The sequence below is a fragment of the Chelmon rostratus genome, chromosome 5 (assembly GCF_017976325.1).
Source record: "Chelmon rostratus isolate fCheRos1 chromosome 5, fCheRos1.pri, whole genome shotgun sequence".
Taxonomy (NCBI): domain Eukaryota; kingdom Metazoa; phylum Chordata; class Actinopteri; order Chaetodontiformes; family Chaetodontidae; genus Chelmon; species Chelmon rostratus.
The window spans coordinates 14,249,046-14,263,326 of record NC_055662.1 but is presented as its reverse complement, the minus strand read 5'-3'; the positions used below and the strand labels follow the sequence as shown (position 1 = coordinate 14,263,326).

At 41.9% G+C, this 14,281-nt stretch overlaps 2 protein-coding genes across 2 annotated transcripts; both read left to right on the top strand.

Annotated features, from left to right (window-relative positions):
• The first annotated feature begins 433 nt into the window (after positions 1-433).
• On the top strand, positions 434-5,475 carry isca1 (iron-sulfur cluster assembly 1). The gene is made up of 4 exons (XM_041937510.1): positions 434-525; positions 3,136-3,189; positions 4,096-4,201; positions 4,493-5,475. The coding sequence occupies exons 1-4, from the start codon at positions 445-447 to the stop codon at positions 4,639-4,641; spliced, it is 390 nt and encodes a 129-aa protein (XP_041793444.1). The 5' UTR covers positions 434-444; the 3' UTR covers positions 4,642-5,475.
• Positions 5,476-7,870: 2,395 nt separating this feature from the next.
• On the top strand, positions 7,871-11,741 carry kiss1rb (KISS1 receptor b). The gene is made up of 6 exons (XM_041936506.1): positions 7,871-8,090; positions 8,874-8,998; positions 9,905-10,040; positions 10,682-10,920; positions 11,022-11,174; positions 11,505-11,741. The coding sequence occupies exons 1-6, from the start codon at positions 7,871-7,873 to the stop codon at positions 11,739-11,741; spliced, it is 1,110 nt and encodes a 369-aa protein (XP_041792440.1).
• Positions 11,742-14,281: the final 2,540 nt, after the last annotated feature.

Sequence of the window (14,281 nt, the reverse complement as noted above, 5' to 3'; positions counted from 1 at the left end):
ACTCTGTGTGTGTGTTGCAGATAATTGTATGTACATACATATAATTGTAGTTACGTTTTTCAATTTAAATTGTTGCAAGAACACCAAATATGGCTCAGTGGAACGTGAAAGTTCATTATTGACATCGGAAACGGAAGCTGACATGTGATTGAAAGTGCTGGAGAAGGATAGTAAGTAGAGCTCGAGATTTTTCAAATGAATTAAAATTAGATTAGAGGAAACAGACGAAAAAAGTGTTTACGATAGTTCTATAAACTTTCATGTAAGTTATACAACAGCAGCGGATGTGGCGCTTTGCATAATTGTTTTTCTGCAAGCTCAGTGGCTGTCGCGCTCGTCCGTCATAGTATAAGCCAATAATGGAATGAGCTAGTTTTTGTGGGGGGCGGTTGCATTTTTTTTACACGCCTGCGCAGTTCAATGTTGTGATTTTTTAACTGCAACATGTCTGCGTCCATGGTGAGAGCGACCGTCCGAGCGGTCAGCAAACGAAAAATATTACCTACTAGAGCCGCCCTGACACTGGTAAGTTTCAAATTGTGCTTGTAAACACACGTCAAACGCGGTTCTCTCTGTTCAGTACATGTTAATTCAGAAAGTGTGGCGTTTACATCGACAGCTGTTGTGTAGTGGTAATGTTACGTGAACCCAAGTTAGCTAAGCTAACGTTAGCTAAGCATCTGTGGTTCGAACGTTATACGCAGTAACGTTACAAGTCGATATGTACTTGTACGGAGCTTTCCCGTAACATAAAATTTTTCATCGTGTTGCTATTATCGTGCTGATATTAACAGCAAGCTGATTTACACTGTGGGGCACTTAGAGCATGACGTAAGGTTATGAGATCGTTATTGCCCTGGGCTTTACTAGTGGCTAATGATACTCCCAGGCAAGGTAACGTTAGGTTGCTAAACTAAGCTGTTCTTTTGGTAATGTGCCATTGATTGTTCAGTTTCTCAATAGCGACCGTTAACGTCATAGTAGCTATTAAACACGATATAAAACAGTGCCAGGACGCGAAACGTTAAGATAACCTTCTTCTATAATTTTGAAAATATTACCGAAGTTAACAAGGTTAGAACTGTCATATGAGGATTTGATAATTATTAATGTAACGTTGTAGTTCAGTGATTAGTTTTGCACTTCCGTAAAGTTCAGAGGTTCACAGGAGAAAAGAGATCCGCAGAACCCGAAAAATACTGACCTTTAGTTGCTAACAAGCTCCAGAAACACTGGACCCCACATTGTCCATAATACAACCAATAACATTTATTTGTTTGTTCCTCCGCACCTTAAAAACTCCATGCTAAGTCATTATAACATCTGTTTTCATAAGCAGTAAAGCATACATATATTATTACAAAACTTCATTATACGTGCGACATCAATATGATAAATCTTTGTCAAATAAAAAGAGGAATGTGGATCACTTCACAGTTACCAGATCTCAACCCAGTTGAACACCAGTGGGTGATTACAGAGACTTGTGGTGGCCCAGTCCCTTACTAAAATGCTTTTTCTTGTCATGTATCTCCGTCTGTGATGTCCCCACTTTGGTTCTGTTGAGATATTGGTCGGCCTCTTTAGTCTCTTCCCAAAATTTACTGTTAGTTGTCTATTAGAACATACCAGATAATAACAATATAAAATAACCATAATCTTTAGTTATTGGAAAAGGTTTGTCGTCATGGGTGGGATACAAATGTTTTGATGGCAAACATCAGCCTGACAAGCCCTGCCAATAGTGCTGCTGCAAGATAATGTGTGTGTATGGTGGTCAGAGCTGATAAAGGTAGCGCACTTAAGTAACTGTAAAGTAGTGGGACGTCCGTCACCACTGAGGCAACTGAAGATGATGTGCCATTAAAGGGTTCCGCTGTTTTCTTTATCTGTCAGGGACTAAATCCAAAGACAAACATAAAAAAACACCTCGTTATAATAATTGGCCTAAAGTGTGTGCGTAGCCATCTACCCATTATAAATTAGGATTTAAAGAAATAAGAAATTAGAATCCAATGTAAAATATTTTAACTATAGACTCTACAAAGACCAAGAAGTACCATTACAGCTGGTTGACAGGATGGTTATGAAACAATTCCAGGCTATGACACAGTTGGGATGTACTGTACATTTGGCATAAGCAGCCCAGTTGCACACATAACAGATGAACACACCGGCTTTAAGGGATTAGCACCATGTGGCTAATGTAGTTCACCTCAGTCTCCCAAATGCCTCAATGTGAGAGTCCAAACCATGGGATCCTTCTTCTCTACACCTACGTCCGCTTAATTACAGCAGGAGCTACAGGGGTGCTGGTTATTTTATTCTACAGCAGGCACTTGTAGGGCTACTTGATTATGGCAAAAATCATAATTACAATTATTTTGGTCAACACTGAGATCATGAATGTTTAACATGGTTACTCATTTACTTTGGAAGCATCATGCATTAGCTGAACTTAAAAAAAATCTTTTTAATAATGAACTTTAAATATGATTTAAACTGAAAAACACTTACAAAAAATAGTTGTAATACATACAGTGGCATCATGGGCTTCACTGTGGTCTTTTATTTCATTCTGTCTGCATGATACATCTGAGTGTTCTCTAACTCTATCAGTGTTGAACGTGCTTGCTGACCAGCTACACGCTGTCAGCTTTGGTCATGTGGTCATGTTAAGCACACACAGTCATGGCTGTAAAGAGCCGATATATGCGCTGCAAGCTCTTATATGCTTAGGCTCTCCCCAAACCTATTTGTACAAGGTTTTGGGACTGCCACAGTGCATAACTACCATCCCTCCCAGCTCTCCCAACGGAAGCTCAGGTTTGTGTGTCTGTGTGTGTGTGCTGGCTGTGTTGCACCCAGGGGCTTTGTGATGTCTTCCAAAATTAGTTTTAACTTTCTGTGTTCGCCCCTGCGATAGACACATTTTTCAGTGGGGGGTGAGGGTTGTATAGTATCTACACAGCCATAGAAGCTTTAACCAGCACCATGGTCTGTTTCTATTGTTATCTTCTGCTCAAATTGATAGGGACAGTTGAATTTTTGCTGAAATTTAGTCCTTCCACCTGAATCCAATGTGTAATGTTGCTGTGAGTAGTAACCTTTTATTTTATGTTGTCTTTTATTTAGACTCCATCGGCTGTGAGCAAGGTCAGGTCATTGTTGCAGGACAAGCCGGAATACGTGAGTAACATATACGGCCAACATTCACTGAAACATCATGTCATGTTTTGAGTCTTAAAACTTCAATTCATTGCGTTGTTCTCATCAAATTGTCCCTCCTCTGAAACGTGTTACTGATTTCACCTTTAGACACTTGTGTGTCACAGAGGTTTTAGCAATAATAAAAACAAGAAAAATGTGCTTTTTGCTATTTGTAAGAATATGATGATATTCCAAGATAAATTTTAGGAATATTGTGATTTGTCTCTTGAGGAATGTTTTCAAGGGAATTATGAGGCTTCCCTTTCTGGTCTAGGTAACTCTAAAGTAAGTGAAGCCCTTCTCTATGATGGCTCGGTTTTCACTCCATTTTCAGGATGGCAGTTTGGATCAACTATTAATGCTGTCAAGGCTACACACTGAGACCATTTTTGGAGAGTGTGTGAGTTAAAATTGTACATGCTCACATTCATGCAAGTGGCCCAGTCTTGGGGAAACAGCGCCCTCACTTGGCTCTGAATTTCTGTTATGGATTAGTCAAACTGACAAAAGTGGCTAGGCTAAAAATAGCCATGTGAGCTGAGGCTTAGTTATAGTACTTTTAAGACATCAATAAGGATATATGAAATGACTTACTTTTCAAAAGCCAAATTCTGTGCTGGTGCACTTTCTCAACAGAGAAAGTTGGCAGTGCCAGTGGTACAGGTGGAAAATGTTGGTCTGGAGCCCTGACTTTTGATTTCTGTTGTGGTTGGACAACAGGTCTGAAGAACTTGTTGTGTTCGAGCTGTGTGAAACTTACACATCTGCATTCCATCTCCCTGTAGTCCCACTTATATATGTTATGGTAGAATTGCCGAAACTATAAAATAGTAAATGGTAAATGGTGAATTTCACTGAAAGGCATGTCCATCTGGCTTTTTCTAGATCGGTTTGAAGGTCGGAGTGAGAACACGTGGCTGTAATGGACTGACTTACACACTGGACTACACCAAGGAGAGAGATAAGTCTGATGAGGAAGTGCTGCAGGATGGTAAGCTTTGTCTAATTGTTGTGCTTTCCTTTCATAGTAAAAGACAATGTATTTTCGGAACCCTTAGAACAAAGATCAAATGTATCAAATACATTTTTGTCCTGCTTCTTGAGAATTATTCACAGCATGCATTGCTGGCTTCCACAGTACCTTTTTTGAAGCTACCACTAGGGAGTGCCAAAGTTGGACATTTTCACATTGTTGCTTAATAAAAATATGTTTTCGTAGATTCAAGGATATTACTGGTTAAAGCTTGGTTGTAGTGACTACTCTACTGTGACTCTGTTGCAGGTGTGAGGGTGTTCATAGAGAAGAAGGCTCAGCTGACCCTTCTGGGAACTGAGATGGACTTTGTGGAGTCAAAACTGTCCAGTGAATTTGTCTTCAACAATCCCAACATCAAGGGAACATGTGGCTGTGGAGAAAGCTTCAACGTGTAAGCATCATGGAGCCTCTGTCCTCCCCGCACCCTTGCTGCTCCAAGCCCTGTCCCGCCCAAAAAGACTGAGAGACTGAATGTTGCGAGGAAGCCAGACATGAGGAAATCTCTTAGATGTGGACGTGCCTGCGTTCCCACCACTGCTTTTCCAGCAGACCACTCATATACGCACACTCATGAACCCCAAGTACGTCCATGCTTAGAGGAGGGTTTTAATACACTCGGTGTATTTAAAACCAGGTCAACATTTAGATGTTTAGGTTCAGATACCTCTGTTGTTGACAACTGCTTTTTTTATTCTTATTTAGGGTTCTACACTGAATATACCTTAGAAGGACCTCAAAAGCAATTCAGTAACTGCCATTGTGGCTTCTATCGTACACATATACGCACATTATTTTCAAATTGCACCATGACCTGTATGTAGGAGAAAAGGGTACAAGGAACAACACGGCCAAGAACGTACTCGCTGAAGCTGAGAGTTGATCACGTTTAACTCGGTAAAGCTAAAAGGCTAAAGCATGACGCAGTAAGTTAGTATTCTGTTTCCAAGTTTTAAATCTATCCACCAAAATCCATAGATGTTAAGGTTGACAGCAGCGGTTTGATAAACACTGTAAGACAGTGTAATTTTATCCAGTGTCATGTACCAGTAGTTTGCAGAAGGGAAGAAGAAGAAGAGTTTGAGTGTCTTGAAACTGCTTTATTGGTTTGTATAAGTACGTATTTATGTGTGTAAATATAAAGAATGTAACTTTCCCTTGAACCACACGAACGCACAAAAAAAAAACACACACACACCAAACATATATCCCTCATGTAAGAGTACATGAGATTTATGTTGGCTTCTTTTTGCTTGATTAAAGCCAGGACTTTGTATAGACTGTGTGCTCTTAAGATTTGTAACCTGTGCAATATGTCTGTGTACATATGAAATAATAAATGGCTACATCCAGCAATATGAAATTGTGTGTCCACCAGCTTATGTTCAGCAGCTTGACTGTAGTTGTAGCAGGATGATTTTTACATTATTCTGAAATGACAAAGTTAGAGCAGTTGTCACAGAGATGTCAGTTTGCCTGAACCAGAAGGATCCTGTGTCACTGTCGCATCAAGTCCATATTTCTGGCCTAAACTGAGAAACTTGGCACTTCTTTTCTGTTGGTTTGTAATATTCAGGCAGAAGGAGAAGGAGGTCAAGCTTTTGTGAAACTTTGTCAGCGCACAAAGTAACAAGTGGCAGTGCTTCATTTTTAAGGTCTTTGGGATTTAAGGACAATCAAAGCAAGGTGGAAGATTCTGACAGTTTTATGGGCTTCAGGTATTCTTCTGATGATAACTGACAAAGGAGGCAGGCACAGACCACCCAGTTTTCGCTGTCATGTATTTAGAAGTTATTCAAACTGTGACTTGCATAGTGACTAAAGTTACCTAGACAAAAAATCCAATTTAAAATGAGCATTTTCTGTCAGTTTTCTCTCTTTGCTACCTGTCTGTGCAATTTCTCTCAGATTTCTGTTATTGGAGGCAATCAGACGAGATAAAGATATAAAAGATATAAAATCCAACTGAAACCAGCAAATACAGTTTGCCTGGGTTTAATTTTTGTGTGTTCCTTGTCTTCTGCAGTTTGTTGCACACAGACAAGAAGCCTATAATTCCTCTAAAATACCAGTTTTCATGTATTCATCCCAAGTAAGAAAGAGCAAATGATTTTTACATGCTGGACTGTGAGGATAACACGTCAAACAGCTGAAAAAAACAACAGACGTCACCTTTGTATTTAAACACTTTTGTGTCTGCATCACGCTGTGCAATTGGACACGTTTGCCACAAGCTACTTTGCAGACAGCGCCATGACAGATGTCAAGACGGCTGCTGGAGGTGGAGGGAGATCAGGCTGCTCTGTCACCATGACCCCCAGCTGCCTCCTTGATCTATTCTGTTGTTATTTTGCAGGTCAGTGATTTCCCTGTTTTTGCGATGTATCAGCTGTTACTGCGTCTTGTGGAGAGAATAAAAGGTGGTGGAATAACTTTCGACTGTTTGTGAATTTCACACTATTCTTCCAGACCTGACTTAGCGGCTTTTCGCTGAGCTGAAGCCAACATTGACTACAACTGCTGGATGATGATGAAGAAATAAAATGACTCTATTCAAATCCAGCTGCAGTCATTTTACAGGGCATACAGTCCTGGGTAATTACAGGTGGTGATGGAGATTTTTATTTTAAAGCTACTACCACCTTTCTCTGTTCTCACATCAACACTCACAAAAACATAATGACTCCTGTCTCTTCCAAGCACCCCCTCCCCTCCCCAGTTATGCTGGTCTATAACAGCGCTTTCATCTCAGACCTGCAGAGAACAGAACAGCTTCCCATCGCTGACGGACGTGGGGCTAAACCTTGTTTTATAAAGCAGAGAGAGCAGCGCTGCAGAAGCAAACACTGGTAAGAGATGCTTATTATGCAGAAAAAAGCTCATTCAATATATTTAAATACTACTTACTTTGTCTGGTGTCATGTGTCCATGAGTTAAATGAAGTTTTTGTTATAATTCTTAATTTTCTTGAATTCTTTAGACTTCCCTGTTGTGTTTTTGTGTAACATTTGCTTGGTGTTCTTAAAGAAATTAACTCAAAGCAGGCTGCAACCTCTGGTTCTGAAAAATCAAGCCTGCAGGGAAGTGCCAAAAACTGCAATTCCTTGAACGACCACTTGAGGCAGGCTCCAAAAGCCAGTCAATTCCCATAGACCCCCATATTAAAATGCCCAACTTTGCAGCAGAAATTTTACAGCCTGCTACGGTTTTGGTCTTTATAGCTAATTTTCCTGTTCATGACAACTGTAGGGGTGTGCATTTTTACATCATTTACTTATTGAAATTTTATTAAAGTTCTGCATAATTGTGGGCATGGTCTCGTTGAGTGACAGCTAGATGCTAGATTTCAGCAACCAGGCTTCATTTGGACCCCTCAGCTCCACCCACGCTCCACACTTCTTTTCCAGTTTTTGGTTTGCCCGGGAGTTTGACAGTCAGTCGGTGCCAAGATGGTTTCAGCCGGAGCCCCTATCACCGAGCTCCACAGTGGCTCCTCATAAACCTCTGGGTGACTTCACGGAAACTATGTCCGTGTTTTGTACACTCTATGCAGTACCATCAGCTGACAAACGAGCAAATTTGAATACTTTCTTCATGTGCCATAGAGACATTCCCAGCTTTGTGAAGATGAAGGTGGAATCAGCAGCCAATCACAGTCCAGACTGTGGGTCTATATGCAATGAGTCCTCAGCTCTGGAGGGCCAAGGGCCACCGGTGTTGATTGATGCTTGGCTCGTCCCCACTTTCTTCGGCCTCATCATGCTGGTCGGCCTGGTTGGGAACTCGCTGGTCATCCACGTGGTCACCAAGCACCAGCAGATGAAGACCGTCACCAACTTTTACATAGGTAACATTGACGTGCATGAAGACCAACCATTGTTTGGTGTCCTTCAGTGTGTGCAGTGAAAAGAAAGTGTTTTTGAAGCTGCACTCCTTGATAATACAGCAAGTGTAACATGTAAACGCACTGTGAAGAAGGAAATACGGCAACATCGACAGTCTGTCTCCAGAATGACTGACCCCACCTTTAATGGTGGAGGCTCAGTGTTACCAACATGCATGTGCAAAGCCATTAAATATATATTTTACAGATATATCCGCGTCTGTGAGGGACGTTTCTTTAGTGAGGTGTGTGAGACCTTTCTGTTGGCAATGACCTCTTTCACAGTGACTGCTTGTGGTATCCATAGCGCGTTTTATATGTTGTTGGTTGTTTTCTGTTTAATTGTCTGGGTTTTGTCCTGTTTCTGGTTAACTCTATTGAGGCTACACAGATGAAGGTGGTGGATAATGAGTTGGAGGATGCTGCTCATAGAAAACTGCTTAATGACGCTACTCCACAGGAGCCCTTTAAGCTCACATCCGCTTTATGTTTTATTTTGTTTCGTTATTTCATGAAAAGTTTTGTACAACCATTGTCATGACCCCACACAGTCAACAGCACTGTTGGCTGTGTGGGGTCATGACAATAGTTGTACAAAACTTTTCATGAAATAACGAAAAGTGAGAACACAGGTTAGCCTAGAAACCTCAGCATTTACCAGTGTCACTGATGCAGATATTTATGACCTTTTTGCCCATTTGAATGCATCTCACCTCAACGTGTCTTGCTGTTGTTGTTCCCTCGCAGTAAATCTGGCCACGACTGATATCTTGTTTCTGGTCTGCTGCGTGCCCTTCACTGCCACGCTGTACCCACTGCCCAGCTGGATCTTTGGAGAGTTTATGTGCCGACTGGTGAACTACCTTCAGCAAGTGAGACACACATATACAAACACACACACTCACACACAGACACACAAAACAGTTCTAGAATTGCTGGAAATAGCATTAAAACTGGCACTGTACCCATGTTATCTTAGTCACTACTAAGTAGGGGTACATCATACAGTGCTGTGGTTCTGGTAATATCATGAAACATTTATTGTGGACATTATATGACTTGAAGAACTTTTAGATGCACAGCCAAAACATCCACTTTCCATCAGAAGTAAATATGATTTATTAAATCTACAGTAGTAGTTTTTGTAGCTGAAAACCATGTCGACACTGATAATGTAATAACTGTGTGTAATGTAGTAAATGATGTGATAATAAGTGTGTAGTTGCCATGGGATCACACCCCACCAATACAGAAAAATGGAAATTTGTCCCCACCAATATTTGTAGTGACCAGTCACTGAATGCCGCAGAAAGCTGACAGAAAGTGAATTTTCTGCCCTCAAAATTCCATCGGACTCACACACCATGCACAGCTGATCACTCACAGGTCAAAAGTGTACACACACATCCCTTGTTTGGTGGCAGTGCCACAAACAAACTGAAGGCAAAAGTCAGACAAAAGATCCTCACACTGTACTGATAATGCTTCAGACAATGTTACTGAATGGAGCATCCATCAGAGCCGGACACTATCAGATAACTGTCACAGAGCAGAACAAACACATTCATCACTCAGGTGGTTGTGAGCTTCCATGAAGGCGTCATTTGTTCCCTACAACCACCTGAGTGGCTGAATCTTTATTTTGTTAGTGGATGGGGCTCCATCAGGTACAGTATGCACAAAATGCTTTGCTCAATATTTTGATTACAGTGTGTGCTGTTATTATATCATCACTTTCTCTCTTTGTGTGTGTATGTGTGTGTATATGTGTGTTTCAGGTGACTGCTCAGGCAACATGCATCACTCTGTCAGCTATGAGTGTGGACCGATGCTACGTGACAGTGCATCCTCTGCAGTCACTGAGACACCGAACCCCACGCATGGCTCTGGCCGTCTCTGTGTCTATCTGGATCAGTATGACACAAAAACAAACACACACACACACACACACACACACACACACACACACACGTTGGCAATGAGACAGAGGTAACAACATATCGCTTCTGTTCACCTTTCAGTAAACCTCCTTTTGAGATGAATTACTTACTTAATATCAGTACAACAGGCATGGTTTTGAAACTGACACACAGAATGAAAAGAAAGATTATCCCCTTTTGATTATACCCAGTGATTGCATCTGTCTTAGTCTGGGGTGTTTTGAAGCTTTGAATTTGGGTTTAATCCTTGTCACTGTATTGTCAGTCCTCTGGAGTCATATCAGCCAAACAGATGGAGCACGGACGCAGCAACTATGTAGCTCAGTGTGATGGGTGGGTGTACCTGCCAGTCACAGAAACACACCCTTACTACTTTTTGAGCATTAATATCTTCTCAATGGAACACTACTCATCATGGACTCACACATTAGATGATCAAATGTAATTATAAGAAGTGAAGCCACATATTGCTGTGGAGAAATTTTCCTGACTTGATTCTTGAGAGCATTTGGAGATTTCGCTTTGCTGTCTGTTTTTTGGCTCCTGTTTTGATTAGTGAGCCTGTGATGAACCACCTGCTCTGAGTCATTCAGCTGCGTCCCCTGTCTTCTCCAGGCTCCTTGCTTCTGTCGATCCCTGTCGCCGTGTACCAGCGTCTGGAGGCTGGATACTGGTTTGGTCCTCAGACGTACTGCAGCGAGGTCTTCCCCTCGGCCCGCCTCCAGAGAGCCTTCATCATCTACAGCTTCCTGGCCGTCTACCTGCTGCCCCTGCTCACCATCACCGCCTGTTACGCCTTCATGCTCAAACGCATGGGGCAACCCAGCGTGAATCCCATCGACAGCAGCTACCAAGTAAGAGAAAGATAAGCAGGTACTTTCACTCATTAAACGCGCAGAGAGTAGAATGTGTTTGTGATCACGACAAAGACATTTCAAAGCCTCCCTAACTCCAGCTTCAGGCTCAGGCGGAGCGGGCGGCAGCAGTGAGGGCGCGAGTGTCCCGGATGGTGGTGGTGATGGTGGCCCTGTTCCTCATCTGCTGGGGCCCCATCCAGGTCTGCATCCTCCTGCAGGCCTTTGGCCTCCGCAGCTATGTTCTATACAAGGTGACTTATGCTCCATCATGTCTGGCAGGTAGTAAAAGTATATATATATATATATATATATATATATATATATATATATATATATACGTCTTGAATCATGTATTAACTGCATACCATAATATGCCTCATTCAGCATGATTCATTCAGCGACACTCATCCTCAGTAACTTTCCATCAGTTTTGACCAGATTAATTGTGCTTTGCAGAATAAAGCTGGACTGATGTTCCACATGTGTGATTTTTACTTCATGATACTGTGTGCTCTTGCTTCACAATCAGCAACACAGACTGATACCTTTCATCTAAGTCTGTCTTCACTTTGCATCCACAGCTGAAGATCTGGGGTCACTGCATGTCTTACTCCAACTCCTCCGTCAACCCGCTGGTCTACGCCTTCATGGGCAACAACTTCAGGAAGGCCTTCAAGAACGCCTTCCCTGCCGTATTCCTGTGGCGCGCGAGGGGGCGCGCGAGGGTGGGAAACGTGGACGCAGAGGAAGGGGGAGAGACGGATCGCCAGGCACCCAAAGGAGAGGCAGAGATGCACTTTCTTTCATCTGGGTCCTAAAGGCCATGCCGGGCATTCAGACACTGTGCGCTCATTGTTTATTTATTGTTTGTTCTGGAGATGAGAGCAGTCTGCTCACCCTGGTGTGTGTGTGTGTGTGCATGGACACACACACACAAACCATCCCTGTTACAGTGTGGGCTCAATATAGAAAGTACTAAGAACAGCAGTAAATGACAGGTTTAAAACACACACACGCACACCATGTGATCTCTCAAAAAGGACAAACCAGTCATTCACAAGCTGCTGAAATACAATTATCTTTGTCACATTTTTCTAGTTTAGTTAGACTGATGCAATCAGGCCTCTGGATGTCAGAATGTCTGACCCGCTCGTTTTGTCAGTTTCTCGAGGAAGTGAAAAAAAAAACATGTCGGACAGCAGTGAGTGACGGCATCCTTTATGGACAGCATTTAAATCATGTAATAATCTAAAAGTACAGTAAGCATCTTAGCGAAACACTCGCACACATTCTGCTTGGTCTGTTTTCTTAAAGGTTTCAAAGCTTCAATGTTATCTACTCCTTTATGCTCTTCCTCCAGTGTGTCCTGCTGTTTTTGTTTGAGCAGCAGCAGGTTGTTCTGCACTGAATGCTGTGTTTGGGGACCATTAGTGGAGCTTTATCTTTGCACATTGTGGTTACAGATACTAGCTCCTCTGGTAAGCCATTTACATTTTATTTACACAGCACAATATCACAAATCACAAATGGGGATTTGGAGACTGTGAATATCACCAGCGAAGTAAAGTTACATTGTGGACATACAGGATGTTAGATAGATTGGAAGCATACGTGAAAAAGGCCTGAGCCTCGTGTCCTCCTCTCCGGCATGGACATCTGGAGGAGGACAGACTAGACAAACACACAGGAGCAAAGCTAAAGCACAGCGATCACACAGATAGTTCAACTCAGCTGAACTCAGCATTTGTAGCTGCAGCGTCCTACATACATAGACAGCTTGGAGAGGTGTTGGTGCTTTATCACACTCCACCCGTTTTCCTTTGTCTCTGTCTTGTACATCATTGATCCCCAACCCGTGGGCCACGGCCCACTAGGTCATTTGGTACTGGGCCGCACAGAAAGAAAAAATAATTTCCATTATTTAGTTTTTTCACATAATTTGAAAAATAGGTGGTGCCTGACAGTGCCAGTCTGCAGCCAGGTCCTCTTGACATGATTAAAAAGTGGATTTACGTTTATTATTATTGTTATTATTATTATTAAAGAGAAAATACCACAGTTTTTAATGCCGATCTTATCATTTTATTTTGTTTTTATCTGCTACACCTTTAGACTGGGCTGTGAAAATATTGTTAGACATTAAACTGGGCCATGGTACAGAAAAGGTTGGGGACCACTGTTGTACATGATGTTTATGTGTCCAGTAGGAGGCAGTGTTGCATTTAGAATTTACATGGAATAACATTTTCCATAGAACTAAATCCGAAAAGTTTTGTGCAGGCTCATCACACTTTAACTGGGTTTCATCTTCTCTCTGTTTGTGAGGTGCACAGTCTCAGATAGGTGCGACATGCAGTTGAGATTTGTCTCAGATACATGTGGTTTTCTGCTCTTTGAGCCTCTGTGCTCACCCAGAAACCTTTACTCTCCCCCTCCAGACAAAACCTGTATCTTTTCAGATATACGTCGCAGCTGTAATGTGCTGACCAGAACTGATTTGGAAACGTCCAAATACCTGCAGGGCCATTGATTTATCGGTGACATTACGAAAGAACAGCCGGAGGTTATTGCGACTGGTTATTACCTAAAATTCTTGTAAGAGAAGGAACAAGCAAACTCGTGCATAATACTTTAAACAGGTTTTCCTGCTGAAGTTTCATCCCTTCACTGCAGTTTCTTTATTGCAGTTATTATTATTAAACAGTCTCTCATTACATTAAATTGTTCACTGTGAAATTGTGAAAAGCCGTTTCGCGTTCTGTTTCTTGTGCGCGTCTTGCGCGCGCTCACGGTTTTGTGGCGTGACACTGGAGCCAATCAGTCCGGAGCCACCAAACAGACATGTGACGCCAGCCAATGAAATGGTTGGCGGAGAATTCGGGTCCTTATGCTGCCTTCAGGGGATGCCGGAAATTATTGAATTTCAACAGAACTCACAGGAATGAGTAAGCACAATGCAAAACGCGACAACCCAATACAAGCCTGAATTATCAGATGAGTGAAGCGAGCAGCTGCCTCTCAGGGACTTCAATAGTCCCACTGCATTAAACTATATCTGGTCTTTTCTTTTTTTTTGTAAATGTGTTCACACAAGGTTACAATGTCAAAAAAAGTTTCTGTACAATCTAAATCATCTTGTTCTCTGTCTTACAGACCTGGTCCTGTGTCAAAATGTAGTTTTAAGACTTAATGCATCGTGTTCACATGGTAGTGTATTCCTAAAGCTGTGATAAATAAAATTATTCCAGCGCGAGAATACTGGTTTGTTCTGAGTGTCTGTAATGTAATGATGAGTATGCCATACAAACTTTGCTGTGTGCGCTGTGTAAGGATGGTTAAAGGACACATTTTTTTGGCA